General features: G+C 38.2%; 2 protein-coding genes and 1 pseudogene across 5 annotated transcripts; 2 read left to right on the forward strand and 1 right to left on the reverse strand.

The window, feature by feature from the left end:
• Positions 1–171: 171 nt before the first annotated feature.
• LOC145492195 (uncharacterized) lies at positions 172–8,819 on the forward strand. 3 transcript variants are annotated; one of them, XM_081471556.1, is made up of 12 exons: positions 172–235; positions 393–511; positions 2,638–2,766; positions 3,860–4,064; positions 4,404–4,539; positions 5,436–5,579; positions 5,832–6,056; positions 6,459–6,603; positions 6,901–6,981; positions 7,388–7,482; positions 7,661–7,727; positions 7,929–8,819. In XM_081471556.1, exons 2-12 carry the CDS (start codon positions 428–430, stop codon positions 7,977–7,979), a joined length of 1,362 nt encoding a protein of 453 aa, XP_081327682.1. In that variant the 5' UTR covers positions 172–235; positions 393–427; the 3' UTR covers positions 7,980–8,819. The 3 variants fall into 3 exon arrangements, with proteins under 3 accessions (XP_081327682.1, XP_081327673.1, XP_081327665.1); XM_081471547.1 differs by lacking the exon at positions 172–235 and having other exon boundaries at positions 246–511; XM_081471539.1 differs by lacking the exons at positions 172–235; positions 393–511; positions 2,638–2,766 and having other exon boundaries at positions 3,383–4,064.
• On the reverse strand, positions 8,783–17,260 carry LOC145492224 (heparan sulfate 2-O-sulfotransferase 1-like). 2 transcript variants are annotated; one of them, XM_081471579.1, is made up of 6 exons: positions 17,039–17,260; positions 12,827–12,891; positions 11,946–12,359; positions 11,345–11,442; positions 10,495–10,652; positions 8,783–9,605 (listed from the first exon to the last, which is right to left on the reverse strand). In XM_081471579.1, exons 1-6 carry the CDS (start codon positions 17,169–17,171, stop codon positions 9,376–9,378), a joined length of 1,098 nt encoding a protein of 365 aa, XP_081327705.1. In that variant the 5' UTR covers positions 17,172–17,260; the 3' UTR covers positions 8,783–9,375. The 2 variants fall into 2 exon arrangements, with proteins under 2 accessions (XP_081327705.1, XP_081327714.1); XM_081471588.1 differs by having other exon boundaries at positions 16,317–17,131.
• A 2,935-nt stretch (positions 17,261–20,195) lies between these two features.
• On the forward strand, positions 20,196–24,440 carry LOC145483346 (xyloside xylosyltransferase 1-like; annotated as a pseudogene).
• The last annotated feature ends 325 nt before the right edge of the window (positions 24,441–24,765 follow it).

A 24,765-nucleotide genomic window follows, 5' to 3' on the forward strand; every position in this document is an offset into this window, starting at 1 on the left:
AACCTGACCCACGTAGCTGCAAATGTTCTTTGCTATTGATATATCGCTGTTGTTTTTAAACACAATGTGCATGCAAATATCTGTTAGCCTTTCAGCACGTAACTGACGTCGCTAATAAACAAAGCGTAATTAATGAACCCTTTGGTAAGTTACGCAAAGTCGCAGGCAATCAAATAATGTCTCCATAGTCAATCGTGACAAATTCAAACAGGAGTCAGTTTAACTGTCAATACAGGTGAGCACGTCATAACTTTGTACTTGAAACCGCACCGGAATTTCGATGCAGAGTGTCAAGTGCATTTGGTATGTTCACTCGGCTATGACTTGATAATGACAAACAAGTTCACCAAAATTAAACTTGAGTAGCGTGTGTATCTTCTGCTTTCGCGCAGCACCTCGAAACCTGAGGCAGGTACTAGCTGGTATCATGCAAGTCTCCCCCGTCAACGAAGAGAAAGAAGTTCCCGGCGAGGACAGATGGAAGTTTTTTCACATTGTTGAGCTTGTTATGGTAAGTGGAAGTTCATTGGAAACGCTTTCAAATGCAACTCAGTTTCACAGTCGGTGTTCATGGGGAGGGCAAAGGAAGTTGCATCTCGATGATTTCTTTGACAAAACTTAGAATTAAGTGCCATTAACACACATCTCCTTACAAATGAACCGTTGCTATTGACAAAAGCCAAGTTTATATCAATCTGGAAGATGCAAAATGAGCATTGTACCTTTTGTCTCTCTTCATTGTTGTCCCTTAGTAGTCAAGGAATCTTCGGTAACTTACAGTAAACTACAGTTAACAGAACTGTGTGAGAAGCGCCTCACTACGTCAGTCACGTAAAGCTACGCTTTGAACAGAAAGATTTAGAAGCTTAAGAATGACACAGACATTAGTAACAAGAGTATTCAAAACAACGTAAAAAGTTCAATAGTGATTTCTCCCTTTGTTTACGGGGTCACTATAACACAGTTATTCTTTAAAAACGTTGGAAATAGTTCAAAGTGCCAAACGCACAGCTCTGACCAGTTCTCAAAGTTTGATAGTCAATTAAGGTTCAAAAAATCGTTTTAGTCCAGAGAAGTGTAGAATTCGAGAACTTAATTCATAGTGCACGTCGTTTATATTTTAAAGCAGTCGATGCTCTGTGCGAATTAGTGAACAAGTAAATACGCGAAACGAAAACGTAATTAGCACGTTGTAACCGACTTGGTGTTAACAATTTCAGTTTTTTTCGAAAACCTTAAGAACCAAGCCGATCTGAATAACGTTGGATACGACTTACAAGAAAATATAAGTTAACAGTCTCGTTTAATATCTAGTGGTGTAAGGAACGATCAGTAATGTAATCTGCCTGCAAAGGCTTTACACAAGAGACCATAATCTTGCTTTACATTAGTATATAAGAAGTCTCATCGACTTATGTCCATCTTTCTGCGTTAGCATAAAAACACAACAAGGACCCACATTCCAGTGTTTACTTCTTACGTAATTCAAAAAGTGGATAATGACAAAAGAGCAATATGAGACTATTTTGATGCTGTGTTTAATTTGCTAGTTGCTTTTAAAACCACGTTGATGCATTTTTGTAATGCAAATTGCCAATTGTGATATTGGTCACTCGCGTCATTCTTTGGTGCGCTGGAGCATAGAATGGCTTCATTGAGTAACTTTGAACTTTCACAGAAGCCCATTAACAATGGGTAATATAACAAATTATCAGACGGTCAATTATTTCCCTGATTAAACTAAATTTCTCTTGATCTTTGAGGCACAGTTGTATTATCTCGATTGATATGTACATATCGATGAAACTGATCGCGTGACAAGAAGCGACGATGTTTCCAGACGAAAAAAAATTGCTTTGTTTCTCATCCTTTTACTTTTTCTTCGAAATGCCTGAGGCAAGATAAATATTCATATTCTTTCACGTAATAGCATGAAAGGCTAATGAATCTCGGTGGGACATAAGAATGGAACATAGTAAAGAACTATATCAATTACCCTCCTAAAACAGCTGCTAATGCCAGTATAATATCCCATCACTTGCAAAACACTCGCCACGCGCGTGGCACTCGCAATGCGCGAGTAAGACACGTCAAGATTGAGGCATATGGAAAGCCAGCAGTTCTGTTGTTTGTTTTCTCTTTCATGAAGGCATAGTTATGAAGACTGCACAAAAACAGCAGCATCAAACGTAAAATGCTGTCGCTTGATTAGTCAAAAACAGATCAATTACCAAAGAACAAACAGAACCTCTGCCCTGTTTGTGATCATGATGACGTAGGTTGCCATGGAAACGACGCAGCAATCAATGTCATCTAACAATGAGAAATTCTTATCTATCTATCCCGCCAATTTACTCCGGTGACCAATTTGTTTGTCATTTGTATTTCTTCCTTTATTTATTTTTCTCTGTGTGGGAAGTTGCTTTTTTCTAAAAAAAAAGTTAAAGTTTCCTTCTATTCAGTTTCAATTCTCTCATTTTGGCATTTGACGATTTGCAAGAGAATATTTGGTCCTTTTATTTGGAAATAAAACATGCTATTAAAATTTACTTAAAGTAGAGATTGGGTTTACAATTAAAACACAACTCAAATGAATTAATGCATTGGTCTCTTGATTTTTTTTCAATATCTTTGCAGAAAGGCCAAGGCTACTTCTACAAAAGAAGAGAAAAGTATAAATGCACTGTATTTAAAGTCAACATGGGTGTCAAGGGTATCCATGTTTGCGATAAAAAAGGGATCAGGGTCCTTTTTAACATGGAAAAGGTCAGTATAATTTACTTGTTTATTACTGGTCTTTTAATCGGTAAATATAATTATGTAGCTATTTTCATGTTTGTTGCCAAAGTCAATTCCATGGGGTACAGAAGTTGGTAGCATTCAATGCAGACAGGAGCCACTATGGCTCCTGATGCAGATCAAAAATACGTGAACAGTATAAGCTTATTAACATTCAGTTTGTGTTTACTTACTAGATTTTCTGAAATATAAATCCTTTTTTTAAAAATAACAATCGACGAGATGATGTACAGTCCAACTGAGCCATGTCTCTTTGGATGATACTAGAGGGATTCTTTGATAAGAATGTTCGTAGTTATCTGTACAGTTCCATGCATATGGATTTACAGCTCTCTAGACCTTCCAAATCCAACCGACAGTCTTAGATAAGCTGGAAATGATGAGGTTCCATACTGTAGAAGTTCCCTGATACGTTTACAAATTAGTCAACATTTCATTACAACGCAGGACAGATAAGACAGGCTTATCCATTCTTTCAGATCTCCGGCTCCATAGAATAGGATCTGGCGAAAATGATCGTTGCAGAAGCTTTTAGAATGTCGTCATATTGTCCAGCCAATCGCTCCCCTCCTCACCGGGGAGTGGGGGGAGGGGGGGGGGGTGGTAGACTCCCAGAAAAGTTGCGTGGGGATGTGCGGCCCACTTCCCAAAACCCTTACCCTATTTATGACCAAAATCTGTGAGTTTTGCTACCCTATCTATGACCTCACCAAAAATTCAATACCCTATTTATGACTGTTGCGGCTGGGACAGTTGCCCTAAATATAAGTTATGAAGGGCTTTCGATGATGGTCTTATCTTATCGATAATGATGAAAAAGTTGCTTCTTCTGAGAAACATACTCAATTCAAGACTAGAGTGCAAAAACCATGCCCTATTTCTGACCAAAATTGCCAAAACCGATACCCTATTTATGACCAAAACCACTGAAAAACCATACCTTTTGGGTTGCACATACCTATATAGCCCATATAAGCGACTACAACCCACCCCCCGCCCCCTCCACCCCTCCCCGCGGGGCCAATCGATTGATTCCATTTTGTTTTCTCATTATTATCAGATTTATAAGGAGGCGGCCTTTGGAAGACTGAACTATAACATTTGTCTGCTGGATGGTTACACACCTTCAATGTTCTCAAATGGAGTTCCTCACGAAAATCAAAAAACATTTCTGATGCAAATCTGCAAAATAGCTCAGCAAAGTACAATATTTGAAACGAGTGTAAAACTGATCAAAGAATATTCCACGATATGGCAAAACGCAGGTAATGTAACATTTACCTTCTATTAGACCTTTTTAGCTTGGGCGGTTTGTTGCTCCATGCATTTATGAGCATGTGATGATACTCTTGAAAATTCTTGCTTTCAAATTTTCAGATAGTCTCGTGTATATGAAAGAATAATTTTTACATGGATAAAAGAATAATTCTCGAGAGAACATCACATGGTCTGGTCATGGGAAATCACACCGCCCAAGCTAAAAAAATCTATTTTACCTTTCAATTTATCTTCACGACAATCATTCTCTCAGCTTGGTTTAAGATCAAACGAAACTTGACTAGCCGAGTATATGTCTCTAAGGCTACCATGTTTTACATCTGCAGATTCTCAATTGAAATCCAACTGGGAAGAAAGCGTCATGAATCTCACAAGTGACATTTTCACAGAATCTTTCTTCGGAGTCAGAGTGGATTCAAACGCAATGTACACATGCCTTAAGGGGAGTTGGGCAAAAGGAAGGTAATCGTAAACCCATCTATAATCAACAGCTTATTTCTCCTAAATAACTCACTGCAATAATGAAAGGCAAGCGTGGCATGAGAATGATGTAATATAATATAATGATGAATAGCTAAGTAAGTAAATGAATAACAACATTGCTAAGGCGACTTTTCAAGTATAGGTTCATGTCTGAATTTGAAGACAAAAATCTTAATCTTAAGCAATTATCCAACGAACTAACCCACACTACAAACGTTCAAAACGTTGAGCAGGAACGAAATGCAATCGGTAAATCAAGACTTCTTTTAAAAAACGAAAACAAACAAACAAATAAATTTTCAGTTTGATTTTAAAAATTCTGAACTAAATTGATAAAGGCTGGTTTTCACTAGAGCATAAGCACAAGCACAAGCATAAGCACAAGCACAAGTGAAAACAGCCGCGACATAAACATAAGCATAAACAGAAAGATAAGAAGAACGAACCCACCTATTGGTCTTGTGCAGTTTTCACTAGTAACGCGCTCGACATAAGCATAAGCATAAGCACAAGAAAAACGAACCAGTTCTGTTTTTCATGTGCTTATGCTTATGCTTATGTCGAGCGCGTTACTAGTGAAAACTGCACAAGACAAATAAGTGGGTTCGTTCTTCTTATGTTTCTGCTTATGCCTATCTTTATGTCGCGGCTGTTTTTACTTGAGCTTATGCTTATGCTTGTGCTTATGCTCATGCTCTAGTGAAAACCAGCCTTTAATAGGACTTAATGACATTGTTTAGAATGTAGGAATTCATAACCTAAGGAAGGGGAGTTTCACCGTTACATGAAGTACGGTATGAGGCATATAATAGTCTAACTCGGAATAAGATTTTACTGACTAATTTTTGATAATGGCTCATTCCGCTCTCCCTTAGTAAATTAAAAAAAGCAATGGGGGGTGCAAGTTGCTTAAAGAAGGCCTTCCGAGAGAGCCCAGGTATCGCCGACATTGTCAAAATCGCAGCCAATTCAGGAGTCACAGAGGACCAAGCGTTAATGGACGTTTTATTTATGCTCAAGTAAGTACCTTACGTTGTAACTGAACAGCTTTAGAGTTTTTCAATTGAGTGTTAAAAGTAATCTGATTTTACCTTGAGTTTTCTTTAATGTGAGCAATGATTGGCTTAAAATATCTCGAACCACATTAGTTCATTTTGTTGTTTACTTACTAATGGGGTTTTAGGACGCTTTATTTTGTTTTACGGCTCTATTATCCGCTAAAACAACTACCTACGTATCTAACAGCTTATTTCTTTTTTTTTTCTACACAGTTTCAATTCGTACGGCGGTGTTTCTGGCGCTCTAAGGTCCTGTCTGGCTCGTCTATTTATACTAGAACAGGAATATAAACAGAAAATGAGAAATGAAATAATTACAGTGTTATCAAACCAGGAACTCTCCATAGAGGCGTTTAAGGAAATGCCTCATCTACACAACTTCGTCCTGGAGATACTGCGCATGCACCCGCCAGTGCCGGTTTTCTTTGGGAGAGCCAAGTAAGTACTGAGCGCATTTAATGGAATGTACTCTTCAAGGTTATCTAAGTTCAAGCCACGTAATTTCGTGTTTTTCAACGATAAAAAGACAAGTTCGTTTCGATTCCATAATAGTCGTGAGTGCGATTTGTAATATTCGGTCGAGACTCTCCTATGTCTTTGAGCCGACTTGAAGATGTGACGACGTTACTCTTACCCAGGTTTCTGCCTGCTGTTAGGAAAAAGTCCTCCTTCTGCCACGGTTTGCTGTCTTCATAAAAAACATTCTACCACACCGCCGCACCGCCTCACCACCCACCTCACTTGCCAGCACTCCATGGCCACTCTCCATTGTTATTTCATTTCAAAGCTCTCAAAAAGGTTTTAAACAAGTAACATTATCTATCATTCTACCGCCAACAGAGACAACTTTATTCTGCAATCAGAGTGTGGCAACTTCATCGTAAAGAAGGACGAACTTCTTGTGGGAAACGTACACATGGCTCACAGAGACGAAAGCATATTCGATCAACCGAATACATTCATGCCGTCTCGTTTTGAAAACGAGGTAAGTTTTATTGCGTTAACAAACCCCTTCCGAGTATGTTAATTCGACATTGCTGAGCTGAATGGCAAAGAGAAGAAAGAAATTCGTTAACTTTCGGCATTGTTTAAACACTAAACATTCAAAGCTGTCGTAAAAAGGAAAGCGTGGTTGAGTAAGCGTGGAACTTGAACGGATTAACTTACAATTTACGGGAAAAGAAACCTTCAAAAGGATTTCAGCAGAATCACAAAACTAGCTTCTTTTTCTTGGCAGTGCGTGTGTAATTCCTTGAAAACAATTTGTTGCTGTTATTTTCAGGCTTTATTAGAACATATCATGTTTGGATATGGACCATTTAATGAAGAGCCCACGCCCAAAAATCATCACTGTCCAGGACAGGTAATACATGCTGAAGAAACCAAATGAAAGAGCAAAGCCACAAACACACCAATACAAACAAATACAATACATTCTACATTGCTTTTCTCAATAATGTTTTATCAAAGAGGGCAGGTCCATTATGCTGGTAAAAAAAATATTTTTGATAGTATTACTCAGAGGGGAAGAAAAACAAAAAGGATCCTTAACCTTCCCAATGAAAATATTATTTCCGATGACTTTCGAAGAGTCTCTTCATTCTTTCTTTCCTTTTCTTTTGCTTGCCATCATCTTTTGCTATCATGTTTATCTTCGTTCTCAAATTTCCACTTTCGTCGTTCATAATACTCTGTAGCTTTTTTATCCGTTATTTTGTTTTAATTACCACCTCCATTCTTCAATCTGGTTTTGCAATGTTTCTCCTCAGGACATCACCCTGACTGTGCTCAAGGTTGTAGTGTCACACATTTTGCTATATTGCGAGTTTGCTTTGGTAGCACGCCCCGAGTGGACCGGCAAAAAGTAAGAATATCCCGCCATTAAAAACTTTTGGGGGTTTGTGTGTCGAGTAATGTTCCATGGGTGGTTGATAGACGCACGTGAAAAAAAAAAAAGTACTTAAGTTGTCAAAAAGTGAATATTTTTTTAGCATGTTCCATGACAATGACTACTTTTATGTTTTCCTATGCTTTGTCTCCAGATTAAGAAGAGTTGGTTGTCCGGACAAGCCAATGAAATTATCGTATTTCAAATACACGCCAACTGAGGTAACAAAAGATGAGACAGTTCTGAATCGGCCGGTCTGTCTTTAAGTCAGTCAGTCATATTCAGTCATGATCAAGAGCACGTTTCTCAAATGTACAGTCACTTCCAAAGTTAGAATGATGAAGATCAGAATCACTTAAATTGAACATATCAATCGCAATTGACGAGTTCAAAGCTGATTCGATTGTCTTGTTCTTAATCAGGCTCAAGTTGGCGAAGCACAACTTCAAGTGACGAGCATAGAAAACGACTAGGATCCGCTGTCGTGAACCTGGGGTCAATGTACAACCTACATACGATCAGCCATAAGGAAGTTTCCATAGAAAAGGAACCTACGGTGGCACTCACCTAAATACATGAACTGAGGCGAAATAGTAGCAAATCCAAGAGACACTACGATGCTCTCTATTGAGAGGCCACAGCCGATAAGCAGGATGTCATGGCAAGGGCATTATGTTTGGCTGCACCAAAGGCACCACATGCGTACACGCACCAGTGGATATTACATACTACATATAGAAGTCTGAAGCCTTACACACTTTAAATTACATCGAATTTAAAATGAACACGCACCGGTGGATAAGTTCCTAGATGAGAATTACTTATGCGCGTGCAATATTGGATAATTTATGTCACGTTTATTTAAAGTTACCACATGGCCAACTTTTGTTGGTAAAACTTTCGTGATGAGTTGTGTTTAATGAAAAAAGTCTCTGGAGAGGAACGACAGGAATTTTAGTAGCCATATACTTTACAAGCTAAACGTCTCTTTTATATGCAACAAACTGGTAGCGTATCAGTTGATAGATGCCGGCTAGCAATATTTCGCTAGCTAACGAAACTTAACTTGGTAAATCACTGATCAAATTCTCATATCAAACAGTTAAGGAAATGTATGCCTAATCACATGGAGAATACAGTTATGCTTGAAACTACCCACATCACCCAAGCCCTTCCCGTCCTGTTCCGTTTACACAACGGGATCAGATACAAACATAAATTTATGGTTAGCAAGTTAATTTACTTTAAGTTTATAATATATGTACGTAACAAAAAATACACAATTATCACAATAAAGTACTTTAGAAATTTTATTTGCTCTGATATATTATTGTTGCAGCAACAGAAAACGAGTGAAAAAGTCTTTTTTACAAAGTAAAAATGTATATAAAAAAGAAAATGAAATGGCACAAATCATGACACAAAAATTATTTTAGGTAGGAATGTCTTTGTTCCTGTGCAGGTCTGTTTGTTATTGGTTACAAGATCAGTTCATTAGCCTGTTATTGCATTCATGGTCTGAACGCTCCGTAAACGCTCGGGGGGTTTCACAGTTAGCCAAATTGCGCGCGACTTTGTCCTCACCCTCCGTCTCTTCCGCCTCTCGCCTCTGTGCCCTCAAGAAATCATAGTAGATGTATTTGCCAACGGGACTCATTAGGCCCCTGGTGGCAGCATAGCGTAGACGTGACCTATTTCTGGTCAAACGCCGCGGAAATATTGACTATTTCGAAGTGAATGCAGACTAGTGACAGCACAAGTTAACATGTTTAAATTTTTGACATCGCTTAACGTTTACTAACTAAATTACTTACTAGTTGAGGATCAATACACCGGTAGAATATATTATTCATTTTCAATTTACAATATTTAATTTGCCACTTTCGGCCTTATTTTTTCGTAAAAGAATTGTCTTCCTATGGGTTCTAGCACTCCTCGCTTTGTTGTGAGAGCTCTCTTCTTGGCAGTTTGAAAAATCTTATTTGCAAATTCATAAAATTCATTTTCCATTTTCCATATTTTGGATTGCTCGAAGTATTCGACCGTTGACTGCTCCAAGGGTTTCTTGGACGCTGTCTTTCGTAGATGAGATTTCCCACCTAAAACAAGTTTAACAAGTATTATGAGTCAGAATAAAATTAAATATCAAACATGCATGTACACGTAGGGGTTCAATTCTACCATAAGTCCAAGGAAATAAATTTCCTTTTCGGGGTTTGAAACTGATTGAGCCCGCGGTACTCATCACTCTCGTTGCTAAGCAACACAGCGTTTCCTAATGACGCTACGCTAACCGGACAACCTTCAGAATACACACAAATAAAACGAAACGATTCGGATTGCCTTGCAAGGATACGTCAGAACCCAGCAATAGCTTGAAACCTTCACCAACTCATGAAAGCGGCAGAAAACATAAGCTGTATTACTGCATGTTACCTCAAACAATGTGTTCACACCGGTCATGTGTTAGGCAAAGGAGATAAGTTTCAAATTCAAAAGGTGTTGTCGATGTAACAGGCTTTGTTAGGGCGTCGTGTGTTGTCTCTCAACTGCTTCTCGTCTGTAAACCTTGATACAGCGAGGAGGTTAACGAAAATAGTGCAATACCACTACGCAGAAATGAGATACGTCGAGTAACCAAAGACCTTCTTGAATCTCGATGTCGGGACAACATGTGGCGTTTTTCGACGATCATGAAAAATCTCTTTCTCTAAACTAACTATCTTGTCCAATCAGAAAGCAGGTCGAGCCCTGCTGCTGATGTTAACAAACTGGCCTGCAGTGACTTTGATTGGTCAAATAATAAATTACGCTAGTAACTAAGAGTATGTGACGTGACTTTTGGTTTCCCAGCCTACCCTGTGACAAACAGAGCCTGGTCGCAGGCTATTCCCAGCCAAACTTGATGAGGGGTAATCTTGTACACCCAGGAATTGGCATACCTAGGCCTCATACCTACATTAAAGAAACACATGAAACATACAGCACCTTCGTTGAATAATTTCGTCGCTCCTTTAAAGATTCTTGGTACAGTTGCTTCCAAAATGGCCACAAAATCGCCAATTTCTTCAGTGATTCCTACCAACAAGTACTTTTCAACCAAGTTTCTTTTAGCCTGCTCCAAAGCCCACTTATTTCCTGGAGACCTGGTATGAAAACACCGATCAACTCAGTAGGACACATCACATTTGTTAATTTGAAGCAGGGCTCAAAGGGAAACAGCTCAATAAACACGGGTGCCCTAGCCTGTATAGTAGGCGTTAAACGAGGGAGGGGGGGGGGGGGGGCGGAGGCAAAGCGTGGATGGATGGAGGAGGACTTCTTACTTGCGTTCTTTGCCTCCCTAACCCTTCCCTGTTTACGCATACAATGCAGGTTACGGGTGATTGGTTGGGTGCTGCAGTTGCCTCAAGGTCAAGATCATATTGTGACACTGCACCATATTTGGCTATGCCAGGCAGAAGGCTGAGGAACATTTATTAACAGGGAAAAGAAATTTCAGCCACAAGATGTAAGATCAGAAGGATTAAATGTAAAGAAGAAGTGGTTTCTTGCCTCCTATTTAGACAGTGTTTTGTGTATTTGATGGTTGGTTGTTGTTGTTTTTGTTATTATCATTATTATTATCATTTATTTTTGGGGGAGGGGGGGGGGGGTTGAGTACCAAGAAGGGAGCATAAAAGGGAAAGGCATTTAACATTTGGCCCTTGATTGCTTAACTAGAAGGGTTGGTTAGGAGGCTTTGGCACATGAATAAAGTTATTGTTATTAACAAAATATAGTCTGCAGAAGACTGTTTAACAACACAAACCATTGAGAAAAAGCTTAAGTCCCTCACCAGCACTGTGATGCATGGCCACAAAAGAATGGGATTTGCAGCCACAACTTTTCAGGCCGGCAGTCTGGGTTTTCTCTTTGTACACATTCATCAAATGTCTGAAATAAAGAGTTACATGCTTTTACACAGGTGTATAAATTAAACCCTCTTAAATTCACCACAGAGCCTCTAACTTTTATGAAAATTGTCTGACATTTTTCATGGTTGCAAGATTGTAACAATGTGCTTCCTTAATGTAATATAAGAATGAGGTGCAGATTGCTTTCCACCAAAAGATGTCATGTGATGCACTGTCCAATTCAAGACAATGTATTTCAGTGGTAGAGTATAATGCTATACTTGGCATTTGAGATTATTTTTATGTCGGTGAAACAGGTGGCAAACTTGGAAAAAAAATCTGAGTTCTTCATCTAAGACACGGACCTAAGACCTTCTGCTCACAAGTCAGATACTACTGAGCTACATGAGACTATTGGGAGCTAAGGCCATAGACTTTGTTCATACATGACAAACATCCTGCATACCACTAGGAGGTAAATGTTATTGAACAGCATACTCACAGTGATAATAAATTATCAGTGGATACTTCACAATTGCTCACCTCTTTGTCTCCCTGCCTTGTCCTTCGCAGATAAGGCCTAAAGGTATCACCATACCTTAAGAAATAATAATATGAGACAAGTCTGTCCAGCGGTTTCCTAATAATGTTTATATACAAAGGCATTCTGTCAACACCAAATTTTTCAAACTCGACATAGGCAAGATGACCATGATAAACAGCAGGCATTTTCTGTCTCCATCTTGTGATATTGTGAGCAAATCTCATTTGGTCAGGGATTGAAATTGTGTGCGAGTTCCGACTCACATTCAGGTGCAGGGCATGGAATTTGTTTGGATGGCAGAGGTCATAGATAACGCCCATGAAAGAAGTGCTGCCAGTCTTGGGAACCCTGTTGTAGAATATCACAATGTGGTCATCATCAGCTTCCAAGGTAGCCTCTCTCCTACTGGATGACTTTAAAGAGAAACTGAATGAATATTACAAATGATACAAGAATGCTTCATTAAAATTACCTTGATTGTTTTGCACAATGGTGCAGAGACCATATGTGTCGAGCATTTAAATTTTAACACAATACTTTGTAATTAAACTGTCTAACACTCCGTAACCCCCTTTTTTTTGCCTCATAGCTATTATTATTAATAAATAATATTCACTTTCCAGTAACCACCAATCCTATTAGAAGTCTTTTGTTTAAGTTTCTGATAGAAGCATGCAATAATGCTACTGGGATTCTTCATTTCCATATTCTTGAAACACTATGAACAATTATTAATAAACGAATGACAATATTTATTATCTATTCTATTACTATAATAATTTGTCAAAATACTAGGAAATAGATGAATAAAAAGAGATATCATGAATATATTCACTGCTGAATGCTTTTCAATTGATATCACTGTAACACTAAATCTTACCTTGAGGCTGCTTTCCCAAAGTACGTCTTTCAAAATATTGCTATCTGGCAAATTCCTGGAGTACTCTATTCAACAAAAAAAGTAACTCAGCAAATTAAAAACAAAATGAAATGAAAGTCATGGTTACATTGGTATTTAAAATACACATAGGGTGTCTGACTTTTCAAGACACCCTGTCAAAAGAATGCATCTCAAAAACAAAACCATGTACTGACAGGATATGATTAGATGTAGCTCAAGACAGGCCTCTTAACGGATCGCTATTTTGAATGTAGTTACACACATGTATCTCATTGGTATGGAATTTTTCAGATCAATTCCCAACTCCCTCTTGAGGTGTGTCAAGCAGAAATGAAAACACAAAGAGACACAATGACACCTACAGACTCCATTTTCTTCAAGAACCTTTCAAGGGCAATTACCTAAGCAATATTCACAAACTGCAGAATACTCACAATTAAGTCACACAAACTGCAGAATATTCAAGACCCCACTGAAGCAACTTACTTATATTACAATAAACTGTTACGTACTTCACAAAATAATTGCACAAATTCTGGAGGATAAAAATCAGCTTTCAGAAGTCTAAAAAATGTCTTTCTTGACTAATTTACATCCATGCTACTTTAGCGCATAGTCTCCTCAAGGGCTTGTCAACAAAGTTCAAGGACTCAGTGCTGGTAAAAATTCAAGAACTTTACACAGAGAAAACCTAAATCTTTAATTTTCATAAGGCAAGGACTTCTCAAGGATCCTGCAATTATTAAAGGACTTTCCAAGGCATGAGACATCAGACACACAAGGAAGGGGGATGGGGTGGTGGATGCCACCCCCCATTAGGTTTTTTCAAAGTTTTGAAAAGATGATTTACCCTAAGAAGCTGAAGCTTTCAGTAGCTGTTCATTCATCGTCTGCAGAAATTTTGATATGTCAATTGTGTCCATGATTTTTGATGTTGCATGGCCATTACAGAATTGCACCCACTGAAACATGTCAACTGAATATGTAAATTAGCTTCCAAAAAAGTTAACAGGGTACGCATAACTAGATGCTGAGAGATGTCATCATTAAAATCCCGAGTGTATATCAATGTCAAAACCATTGTTCCTGAAAGCCTTGATCGAGTCATCATGTAACAATAGACCTAATTAGGACAGCCATCTTGATTTAACCACTATTGTTGAGAAATACATCACTTAAATTTAATAAAAGCAAGAGCTTTGCATAAATAAGTCCATAATAATTGTCAATGGGACCGCGCGAATAAACTTTTCAATTTGTTGAGAGATATTGGCCAACATATCGATTGGTTCAAACGCACGTACAATATCACCAAATTAACAAACAACACAAAAGAGCAAACATCTGCGGATCTAATTTCTTTCTTCAAAAATAGCTGATACAAAAATACCAGAAAAAAGCTTATGATTTACTTGTCCTTTTCGCCTTACTCCTTCTGTGAGATCCAGTTACATGTATTTTCCGGACAGCATGATAAAATATACCAAATGCAGCGCTAGAAACTACTTGATAAAATGGCGCCAGCAAACCAAAGTGATCGCTGTTTTCCTTCTCAGCAAATTTTCTAAGTGACAGCCACCGCAGAAAAAATCCATCGCTCTAACTTCACTCTTTATGTGAACATCAAATCAAAAGGGCTTTTTAAACTACTCTCAGGACACGGTGTATATTTCCACACAGCTTGTGTTTAAATTTCCACATGGCGGTCGCTTGTTGTGTCTTTTGTAGTGAAATATTTTCCCATAGTTTTGCATAGGCAATCCTTGTTTCCTTCACAGCTAGCATTGATCAAAAATAAGAACATTTTTACACTTTTTCACAATACTAATTGCTCCTGCTGTCTCGCACAGAATGAGGGGGAGAATTATTTGTTATGAAGCCAAAGGGAACTGAAAATGGTGGCAAAGCTCTATGGGTGCACAAAGCATGTTGGGTACCCCACTTTTTTCAGCTGACGCATTTCAATGGGCACGATTTCGTAATGCAACCGCAACTTTCATGTGGGTCTGGCCAAAAATCAATTTTTTTGGACATAATTCTCAATTTTTTCCAGTTTTCATCATTAAATCACAGAATTTGATAAATGTTTACATTCCATACACATTCTAGCTTGATTTTGAATTATCTAATTTCCATTATTTTTTAACTGTGTATGAAAATAGTGAAATCCAAGATAACACATCTAAGATGGCGGGTCAAATGACTTCATATAATGTCATAACCAACAAAAATGGTGTCATCTTGTAGAGCAAGCTCAGGGCTACAGTACCTTCTCAATGTAAATTTAACCTTAACAGAACGAAACCCCCATGTGGCTCATTTGTCAGTTCAAGATAAGATCCCTTGTGATCAAGACCATTTTACAGTAAGAAGACAAAATAGACCAAAATTCTCAATAATAATCAAGACCCGCAAATGTTGGTAAGCAATGGCTTATTTATGGTGCTAGTTATAATGTTACTGAATCTAAATTTGTGATTCTACAGCAAGGGTTATTGCAAAATTTTGACTATTCTTAAGATTCTCAACTACCCAGGCACATTGGAATTAATAACACAGAGCTCTCAAGTCTCACACACTGAGCGTGAGACTCATGCAAACAAATTCAATCTTACGCCCTCGCGCTAAAACTATTATTTCTCACACATTTAAGATTCCTTGCTGCTTTAGTGAAGTTCCTTCATAACAAACTATCTTTTACGATACATGTATAATTTAATCCTTCTTGGGTTTGTACTCGCTTCGAACACTTTATTCTTGTGCAGAACCAGCGTTTCTCTGACGGTGGGTACATGTAAGTCAGAATATTAAGAAAGAGTTGATATTGGTCCAATAACAAGAAAATTCTGGGATCTAAACAGTTGCTTTTAAAGCATCACATTTCTGCTCAGAATGAAGGAAAACACCTCCTCGCTACTTCCATTTTCTAAAATTTCATGGGGGAGCATGCCCCCAGACCCTCCTAGCGGGGTGACGCCTGCGACGTCACAAACAATGGTTATGCCGTCAAAGATCTCACTCTTTGCTAACAAATCAACTTGAGAGCTCTGTATAACATGAGATAAGTTATTCTTAGCTATGAACACAAGGATATTGGGTGATTTCTTACAATGTATGTAATGATTTCAGTTGACCTCATTGATACAAGAATGTCCTGAGGCTACAGGAATAGGAAGAAAAAAGAGACAATCCTACTTTGAATATTAAATGATAGAAATAGAATCAAATGCAAACTTGGAAAAAAAATCTGAGTTCCAGATGGGATTTGAACCAACAACCCTCCATTTCACCCACAGTTCACCCTTGCTCGCCATGGAGTCTGCAAAAGTTCAGTAGTTAGAGCATCCGGCTAGATACAGAGGATTGTGGGTTCAAATCCCATCTGGAACTCGGAGTTTTCAGTTTTCAGAGTTTTCAGTTGATACTATTTCTATCATTTAATATTCCTTATAATTATTTCATTACTCACTTTGGATAATCCTTAACATTGGTCAGGTGTTTACTCTAACCCAGGATACAAAAATGAGATATTTTCAATAATATTATAATATGAGAGACACCATTACAGAGAGATTGCATAATTACCATACTGTTGGAATATCAGAACATCACGTGCAAACTAGCAAATTATAGGTATCCCTGATCATCTTATATTGAAAAGACAATTTAGATTAAGTCAAAGACTTCTACTGAATACAAGAACAATTATTCTATATATTTGGGGTAAAATTAATGGCACAACTAATACAAAGATGCACTCAGATGTTAATACTCACAAATTGTCATTGTATTATAATCTGCTATACCGAGTCACACGGGCGCAGGATTAACTTGTCTAAACCAATTAATTTAAGTCTTGAATTTTTCTGTAATTGAATTAAACAATGAACAAGAAGGAAAATACTTAGGGCATGACAAATATCTGTCTTTAACACACAGAAAGTTTGGGGGTAGAATTCAATCGGATATGCGTAAAACAAAGAAACTCAAATATACGCTTGTGCCTTTCGAAAAACCCGGCATGTGAAAAATAAACACTACTCGAACTCCACCGTATCAGATCGTGTATTGCTGACCTATGAAGAGGATTGCGACAGTCGCGTATCGAGGAAAAGATCATATGTAAACTGAGTTCTACAGTGAAGAATGTAGTAAAAGTGAATCTTACTAATGAGAATAGCTAAATCATACCGTTCTGTTGGGTTGGAACGCTTGTCTGTAAAATTTGGACCTCCAGAATTACAAATGCGATGATAAATGCCACAATCATCCATTTGTTCACAATCATTCTTCCAATAAGGAGGAGCAGCCTTGGAAGAACCATACATTCGTGTAAACTCTAGGAGTTTTCACTATATACATAAAACTAACACTCTAGCTGACTCGACTAGAGAACTATAAACATTCCAGCTGTCGAAGATTGCCCTAATCAAGCGAGGAGTCTGGAACGAGTTCTTCTAAGTACTAGGTTCCAGTTCTCCGTGTGAACTTGACAGGGCTAAGCTTGGGGCGGATATTACTATGGATATCATAGATAGCTGTATAACATTTTAAAATTTGCAAGATCTACGATAGCAATCAGCACTCCTGATAGATCCTGATAGGATGTAACTAGGTTGTGTGTGTGTCCAACATAATATTATTCGCCCAATGTGTCAAGAGGAAGGCAATTAAATGTACTTTTATGAGATTATCAGCACATATCTGTAAGTTTACTATCGGTGGAATTCCGCTAACTTTCAGTATCGATTCAGTAAGTGCCGGTTACTATTATTATTGTTGTGCGTATCACGAAGGAGGAAAATATCTCGCATGGAGCGACTTGGTACAGTAATGACTCCGAGCTTCCAGTGTACTGGGAACGAGTGCGGTCACTTAAAACACCGGCTAGCGCACATAAATATCATGTTGTCAGCCTAAATAGAAATAAATACCGTTACAACGACAAGAGTTAAAAAAAAAACAAACAAACAAACAAACAAAGAACTCTTTGAGCCTACTTCTGAATGCAAGTCCTGCTTCGGCCTGTTTCCATAAATAACTTGAACAGTGACTATTGAAACAAAATGTATTATTGTACCCAGTAGTTCACTACTTACACACGCTCCGTATCCAGGCATCACTAGTTCGTCAGTTTGTCGAGGGTCGAGGGTTCTATGTGGAGGGTTGAGTATCAAATTCATAGCATTGAACTATGCTATTCCTCATAATCTTACAGACACGGAATTTGAAGAAATTCAACGAATGAAAACAGCTTAAAATGTTCAAGGACTGCCATCGGGGCCTCGGCTCTGAAGGCTTCGCTTTTGATCTAAGAATAGGGGAAGAGCGGACACGTGTGAAATTTTATCATAGCAACTTCAACCCATAAAAGACAGCCAGCGCAGTGTAAAGTTAAAATAAAATGATTAGGGAACCCGGCTTCCGGGAATGTTCCTTGATCCCTTAAATATTTTGCACTTCCCTCCTTTTCCCAAAGATCAAAACCAAGAGAAAATGACAGACCTTGAAAACTCAGCCTTGAACTTTACAAGTTGCAATCGTTCTAAGGGACATTTATCAAATTGAACGTTTGAAAACGTTTCCATTCTTAGGACTTCTTCGCGGAATCACGCGACAGAGAATCTGTATAGCTCTGATTCCGATGAACAGCATTTTCAGGGTTTTGGACTCGACCTGGCTCGCTTTACTTCAGACTTCAGCTGACAGGCTGTTCCACGAGACAGCTCTTCCTTAAACAAAAGCCCTTTTCGAGGGCTTTGAACAGGTGTTGAAGGCCTCTATAAGCGTCACAGCTTGTGCTCGCGCCGAACCGTCTAACTATCTCCGTCTAACTATTTTTGCCTGAAAAATTTAAATAGCAAAACAACTTTTTGTAAAAGATGTTCTGTCTTGAGCACTAGCACACTTTGACCACTGAGCAACAGGAAAACTCAGACCATCAATGACACGTGCCTGTATGTCTCCTATGTGTAGGATGCAGAAACAAAAAGATGGTAACGTTAAGCTCGGCCAATAAAAGGTAAAGATCCGAATTCTTTTGTCACAAACACAAGGCAAAGAAAACATTCTTTGTTAAAAGATTTTTTTCTCTATAGTAATGAATTTGTAATTCATCAAAATGGTCTCTTTTGGTTTAATTGGTACCGAGGTCAGTTTTCAGTGGGACAGACCAGACTGGCAAAATTCAAGAGAGTGATGTAAATTCTGTAAAACATCTTGCGATAGTCAAGGGAGAAATTACAGTAGTTATTATATTGATTAGATGCAAAATGAAAAATGGGATTGTTTGCCCAAGCCATTAATTCATTGTTTATACCATGCCAATCAGCGCGATACAAGTCCTTCTTACTGGTTATTTTTACCATTAAAATGATTGTTCCAGTGGCCTCTCTGGCTGAGTGGAGCTTGCGGATGGAAAGGAAACCAAAATTGGCGTCCTTACATTGTGGTGTTTCTTCAGACATTTCCGACATTTCTCGGTTCTCTTTGTTGCTCCGCCTCGCAATGTTTTCAAGTGAAGGGGTGATAGAGCTGACTCATAATAATATCGCCTTTGTCATGTGAAGACCCTGCTCGGAGGTTATTGTCATGCAAATGAAGGAGCCCTTTGATAGTTCAGCAAGTCGTTTCGTCTTCCAACTTAAACAATGCTTAATTAGCTTCCATCTGTCAACACTCGAACATTAATCTCACTGAATCAGTTTTGTAAAGTTTGCGCTTTGAAGGTTCTCGAGGATGTAGTACTAATTTGATTTACAGCCTAGAACATTCGAAACCATTAAAAATGTGGCTCGAGAATAGTCAAAACCCAAGCTTAAAAGAACTAATAAAGTAAAAGTTATCGTAAGAAAGTTAAATTTTTTCATTAAAAACAAGAAAATTTAAAATTTGAAACGTGCGGGGTGCACGGCAATGACCTCATGCTATTTTATTGTCCACAAAACAATCCGAAGCGAGTAGATGACTTTTGCCTTTGGAAATTCCGCCATTAGCCTCGAAAAGGTGGGAACAAAAGTACATAGTATTTCTTCAATTGCGCTTGTATGTACTTGCTCCATACAGGACTGCACCTGAAGTCTGTGACTTTTACGAGCATAATGACGGAAGTTCACAGAATGTCAACGGACTTGAACCGAAATAAGCTAATTGAGCATATTTAAAATGAAATATATATTTTTGGTTTTGGCCAGAAATTTAATCACTGTTGAGAGGAGCAAGAATATAATTATCGCGTACTTTGAATCTACTGAATTGGTTCATAACCAAAGGAATTGAGTAGGCTAATGTTATTACATGCGCATGCTTCACACCACGAATCTCTCTCTTTTTGTGCAACTGGCTGACAAATTTGAATAACACAACTATTTAAGAGGTGGCATAAACAATAGATGGTACGGGAGAACAATCGATTATTGATTTTACATGTAATCAGTATGCTAACATCATTTTACTTTTGCTATCACAAAATGTTTCACAAAATTTACAGTTCTCTCCACATTTTGTCAGCTTGGCCTGTCCCATTTGAAACTGACCCCGGTGCCAATTATAGAAAAGCGACTGTTTTGATGAATTGCAAATTCCTTACTAAAGAGAAAAAATTGTTAACAAGGAATGCTTCAGTTCTTTGTTTAGAGCTCCCGACAAATAATTTGGATCTTTCACAATTTATTACCAGGCGAAATATTACCACATTTCGTTGTACATTTCCAAAGAGGAGATAGATAAGTATGTGTCACCTGTGGTCTCCATGTAGCTCATTAAACAGAATGTGGTTAATTATGCTCGCAACATCTATCACAAAAAGTTGTTAAATATGCACACCAACGTGATCCCAGTCTTTGTTCTTGGCCACAATTTACATCAAGATGGTTGCTCCCTCGCTGAGCGCGCCGTGCAAATGGAAGAGAAACCTAAACTGGCCTTACATTGTTATGTTCTTAATCACTTCTCTCAGTTTCCTCTTTTACTTGGCCTGGCCAGTTCTTATGAACCACTCAAAAGAGGAGGAGAAAGACCTGGCACAGAATAACATCGCCTTTGTCATGCAGCTGAAGGAACCAAATGATAGTTCAGCAATTCGTATCGTTTTCCGACTCAAACAATGCCTAGCTTCCATTTGTCAACACTCGAGCATCAATCTCACAATCCACATCTTTGCTAATTCTGTAGGCAAAGACGAGTCTTTGAAAGTTCTCGAGGAAATAGCCGATTATTGCATCGATGGTTATTACATGAGGGTAAAATTCTACGATGTTAAGAAGGCAGTGAAAAACATTCTACCATCTGTAAACTTGATTAAGGTGAGTCTGGGTGTCAAAAAAAATTGTGTTCATCTTTATAATCTATACCTGAAGTTTTAAAGGAATTTGAAAGCGTATATAAACATTGTACCCATTCATTTAAATTTCCAGAGGCAAGTTCGTTTGAGCTTCGTTGTAGAAATAAAAATTCAATCATTTCACGTAAACGCCGGGAAGGATTTGGTGTGGCATTCATTTCAAACCAGCGCCGGATATTCGTACTTGCATTACTTGATTTGTTTGTTAATTCCCTCTTTTCCTACCAGGCGATCCAGTACTACTCTAGAGAACTGTTTTTCGTAAACTTCATATTTCTAAAATTTGTATTATCATTTCCAGTGACCAGGTCATCAAATTTTATAACACCGCCGTATGCAAGAAATATCGAACACGAACACGTAATTCAACATCGTTAAATTTCAGATTCTTTGTAGTTATGATCTTTTTATCGAAAAAATTACACAGACATGAATCTTTTTCCGCCTGATACAGCCATTTCTTTGTCTAGGGCTACATTTAAGGAGAAAGTTCCTGAGTTTGTGAACGTACCAAGACGTGACCTTGTCGACCTTGTCTTTGCATGGTGCGCCTGGAGGAAAGACACAAACTCTCGACTTTTATCACCATCATGATGGCTAACCTATTTTTATTTTATCACAGTGGGGAGATGTTCCTCCCAAAGCTCCCTAATTATTTCGCCTTTTTTGAGAGTAAAACATATGAATATATCCAAACGCCCTTTTAAAAGGACTTTTAAGGTCTTCGGAAGGTGACAAGCAGTGTTCGTAAAGCCTCCAAACAGTGCGGAGTCCCTCGAGGTTGTTCGGAAATCGTCGAGTCTAAATCTATATTGTTCGGCTAATGAGATGGACATCGATTTAATATAAAAAGCAAGTGAGAAGTGAAAATTACTAAGATATGCTAGCTCAAATTTTAAGTGATGACTGAGAAATGGTCTAAATTTAAACCATATCTTAGAATACAGTTCCCCCATGCATACCCTTTTAATACGGGACAAGTTTTACGGCATAAATTAAGCTTGACAATAGATATCGCTGGTCGACCATCGTCAGAGATTCCAACCGTTTTCGTCCCCTAAATAGGAGAGGAATATATATTTGAATTTTAGCTGCTCCCCACCAGCCGGTCTCAATATTAATAGCATGATACGAGTAGATTGATGAACTAGATTTTATTTTGTTCTTGTTTCTCTGAATTTAGAATGTCAATTTGATTTTTTTTAAATAGGACGCCATTGCCATAGGAGGTCGCTTTAATCCAAGGCTTCCTCTCTTTTATCTTCCCATTTTCATGGATTACATTCTGCCTGAAGATGTGACGAGAGTTATTTTATTGGACGCTGACTTCTTTTTCAACACGGATATCAAGCAGCTGTTTGATCACTTTGACAACTTCAACGAAAAAACTCTGTTTGGTATGGCTTATGTGCAACAACCCAACTACAAATCGTTCTTTGCGAATTACAGAGAAGAACATCCGGGAACGAAGATTGGCGCGCCGCCGCCCGATGGCGTCAGGGGATACAATGGAGGTCTTATCATGCTTCACCTGAGTAACATGCGAAGATAAGAGCTTTACAAGCAAATCCTTCTTGACAACGACATAAAAAGATTTGGTGCAAAATACCAATTCCGAGGACATCTAGGTGAGCAAGATTTCTTCGTTTTGTTAGATGCGGAACATCATGAGTTGTTTTATGTTGTTCCTTGTCAGTGGAACCGTCAGCTATGTCGCAGTTTTGACACAGAGGACGACTTTGATGTCTATCACGACTGTCCTAAGCCTCATCACGCGTACCACGGAAACAGCAAGATTATAATGCCCACGTTGGAAGATCCCAATCTGTTTGATCCCGCTGAAATACAATGAAATGCAAACTGAGGAAACCAAGACTATGTTACATGTAAGGCACGTAGGGTACTCCACAAAGTTTTTGGTAGCGTTGTGTGGCTTTAATCTTAAAACCTGTACCCGATTTCAGAACAAAATCTGTGATTTTACATGCCCTATTTTAGACCCGAGCGAAAAAGCGATATCCCATTTCAGACCTCTAAAATTAGTACACGGCTCTAATATATGACCACCGGTAACAAGAACTGGCTTTCATTTGCGTAAACATTTGAGAAGGACCGCCAATTTGCTGATGTTGATGCGGAAACTGAAAATAGTTCCTTGTAAACAAAATAGGCCTAATGTCAAGCCAGACTAAAAAACATACCCAGTATTTAGACCAAAATGGTCAAACTCCATACCCTTTATAAGACTAAAACCAATTAAAATCCATATACTTTGGGGCCGCACATACCTATATAGCCAATATAAGGGAGTATCCCCTGGTTGTTAAGGCTCCTGATAATAAATAGCACAATGTTCTAGTCACTACAGGATATATTGTATTTGTAGCCTACTGACATAACCATTGTAATTTTAGTGTAGTGTATGTAATGTTTTTTGACGGGCCTTGAATTTTGTATAAGAAATAATAAACTCACAACTAGATACGTGTAACCCCCAGTTGAGTTTTCAACTTTAACTTAGCCTGTTCATTTGTCAATATCGTCTTGTTAGCAAAAGCTAGTAAAATTAAACATTTAACTCAAGATGGCTTAAGGTCATGCCAAAAATATGTCTTTATCCTCTTTTTAAATTTTTTGATGTAATTGGTTGTCACCATCATTATCTTTATTTGAAATAGAATACGTACAATTCATATGTTCGAACTGCAGAATAAAGATTTAATTAGGAGAAAGACCATCGCAGTTAAATACACAACTTAAGTGGTTGTGATAAGGCCTGAAAAACATTCAAGCTTGAACAGCATTTGAACCCCGTGACCAGTGCGATACCAGTGAAGGGTTATAACCAACTTAGCCATCAAGCCAACTGGGCGCTGGTCATGACGTCATTACAAGGTATTTTGGCTCTCCATGGGATCGATGAATTGAACGTCTTTCATTTATGTAATAGCCCATTTCCGAGTTGCCTTGAGCCTCTCTATCAAAGCGAGGCCTGGTGCACAACCATTCATATGAAAATGAGTTTGATTTGCATGTGAATGAAATCTCATTTTCATATGAAAGTATGGGTACCAAGACTCGCTTTAAGAAAGAGGCCGCTAAAGGTAATTCGGAAATGGCCTATTCATTCATGCCATGCTTTCTCCAATAGCGTAACTCCGTGCTTCACATTAGAAAACACACACCACACACAATCCACCACTTTGCTCCGGCATAGGACTGACACTCGAAACGTTAACTTAACTAACTCTGTGCGGCGGTTAATTTCAAGTTGCTAAATGGCTAATTGTTTAAGAAGGAATCCACCACAAGTTCAAGTAACAAATCAGTGGACAAAAACTTTGTACCGAGGTTGTTTACATTGCTTTGCAAACTTCTGTGTGACAGTTTTAAATATCCTCTCGAAAGAAATCATTTTTAACAAAAACCACGATGGCGAAAACAAGTTTTGGAGTTCATATGAAACACTCGAAAGTACTGGTAAAATGAAACTGATGATAAAATTTGCCTTGTGTTTGCACAATTTCTCTGAGCTTTGAAATCAATTTTCTCGATTTCCCATGGGAAATTGTATTTG

This window comes from Orbicella franksi, chromosome 1 (assembly GCF_964199315.1).
Source record: "Orbicella franksi chromosome 1, jaOrbFran1.1, whole genome shotgun sequence".
In the NCBI taxonomy this organism is placed as follows: domain Eukaryota; kingdom Metazoa; phylum Cnidaria; class Anthozoa; order Scleractinia; family Merulinidae; genus Orbicella; species Orbicella franksi.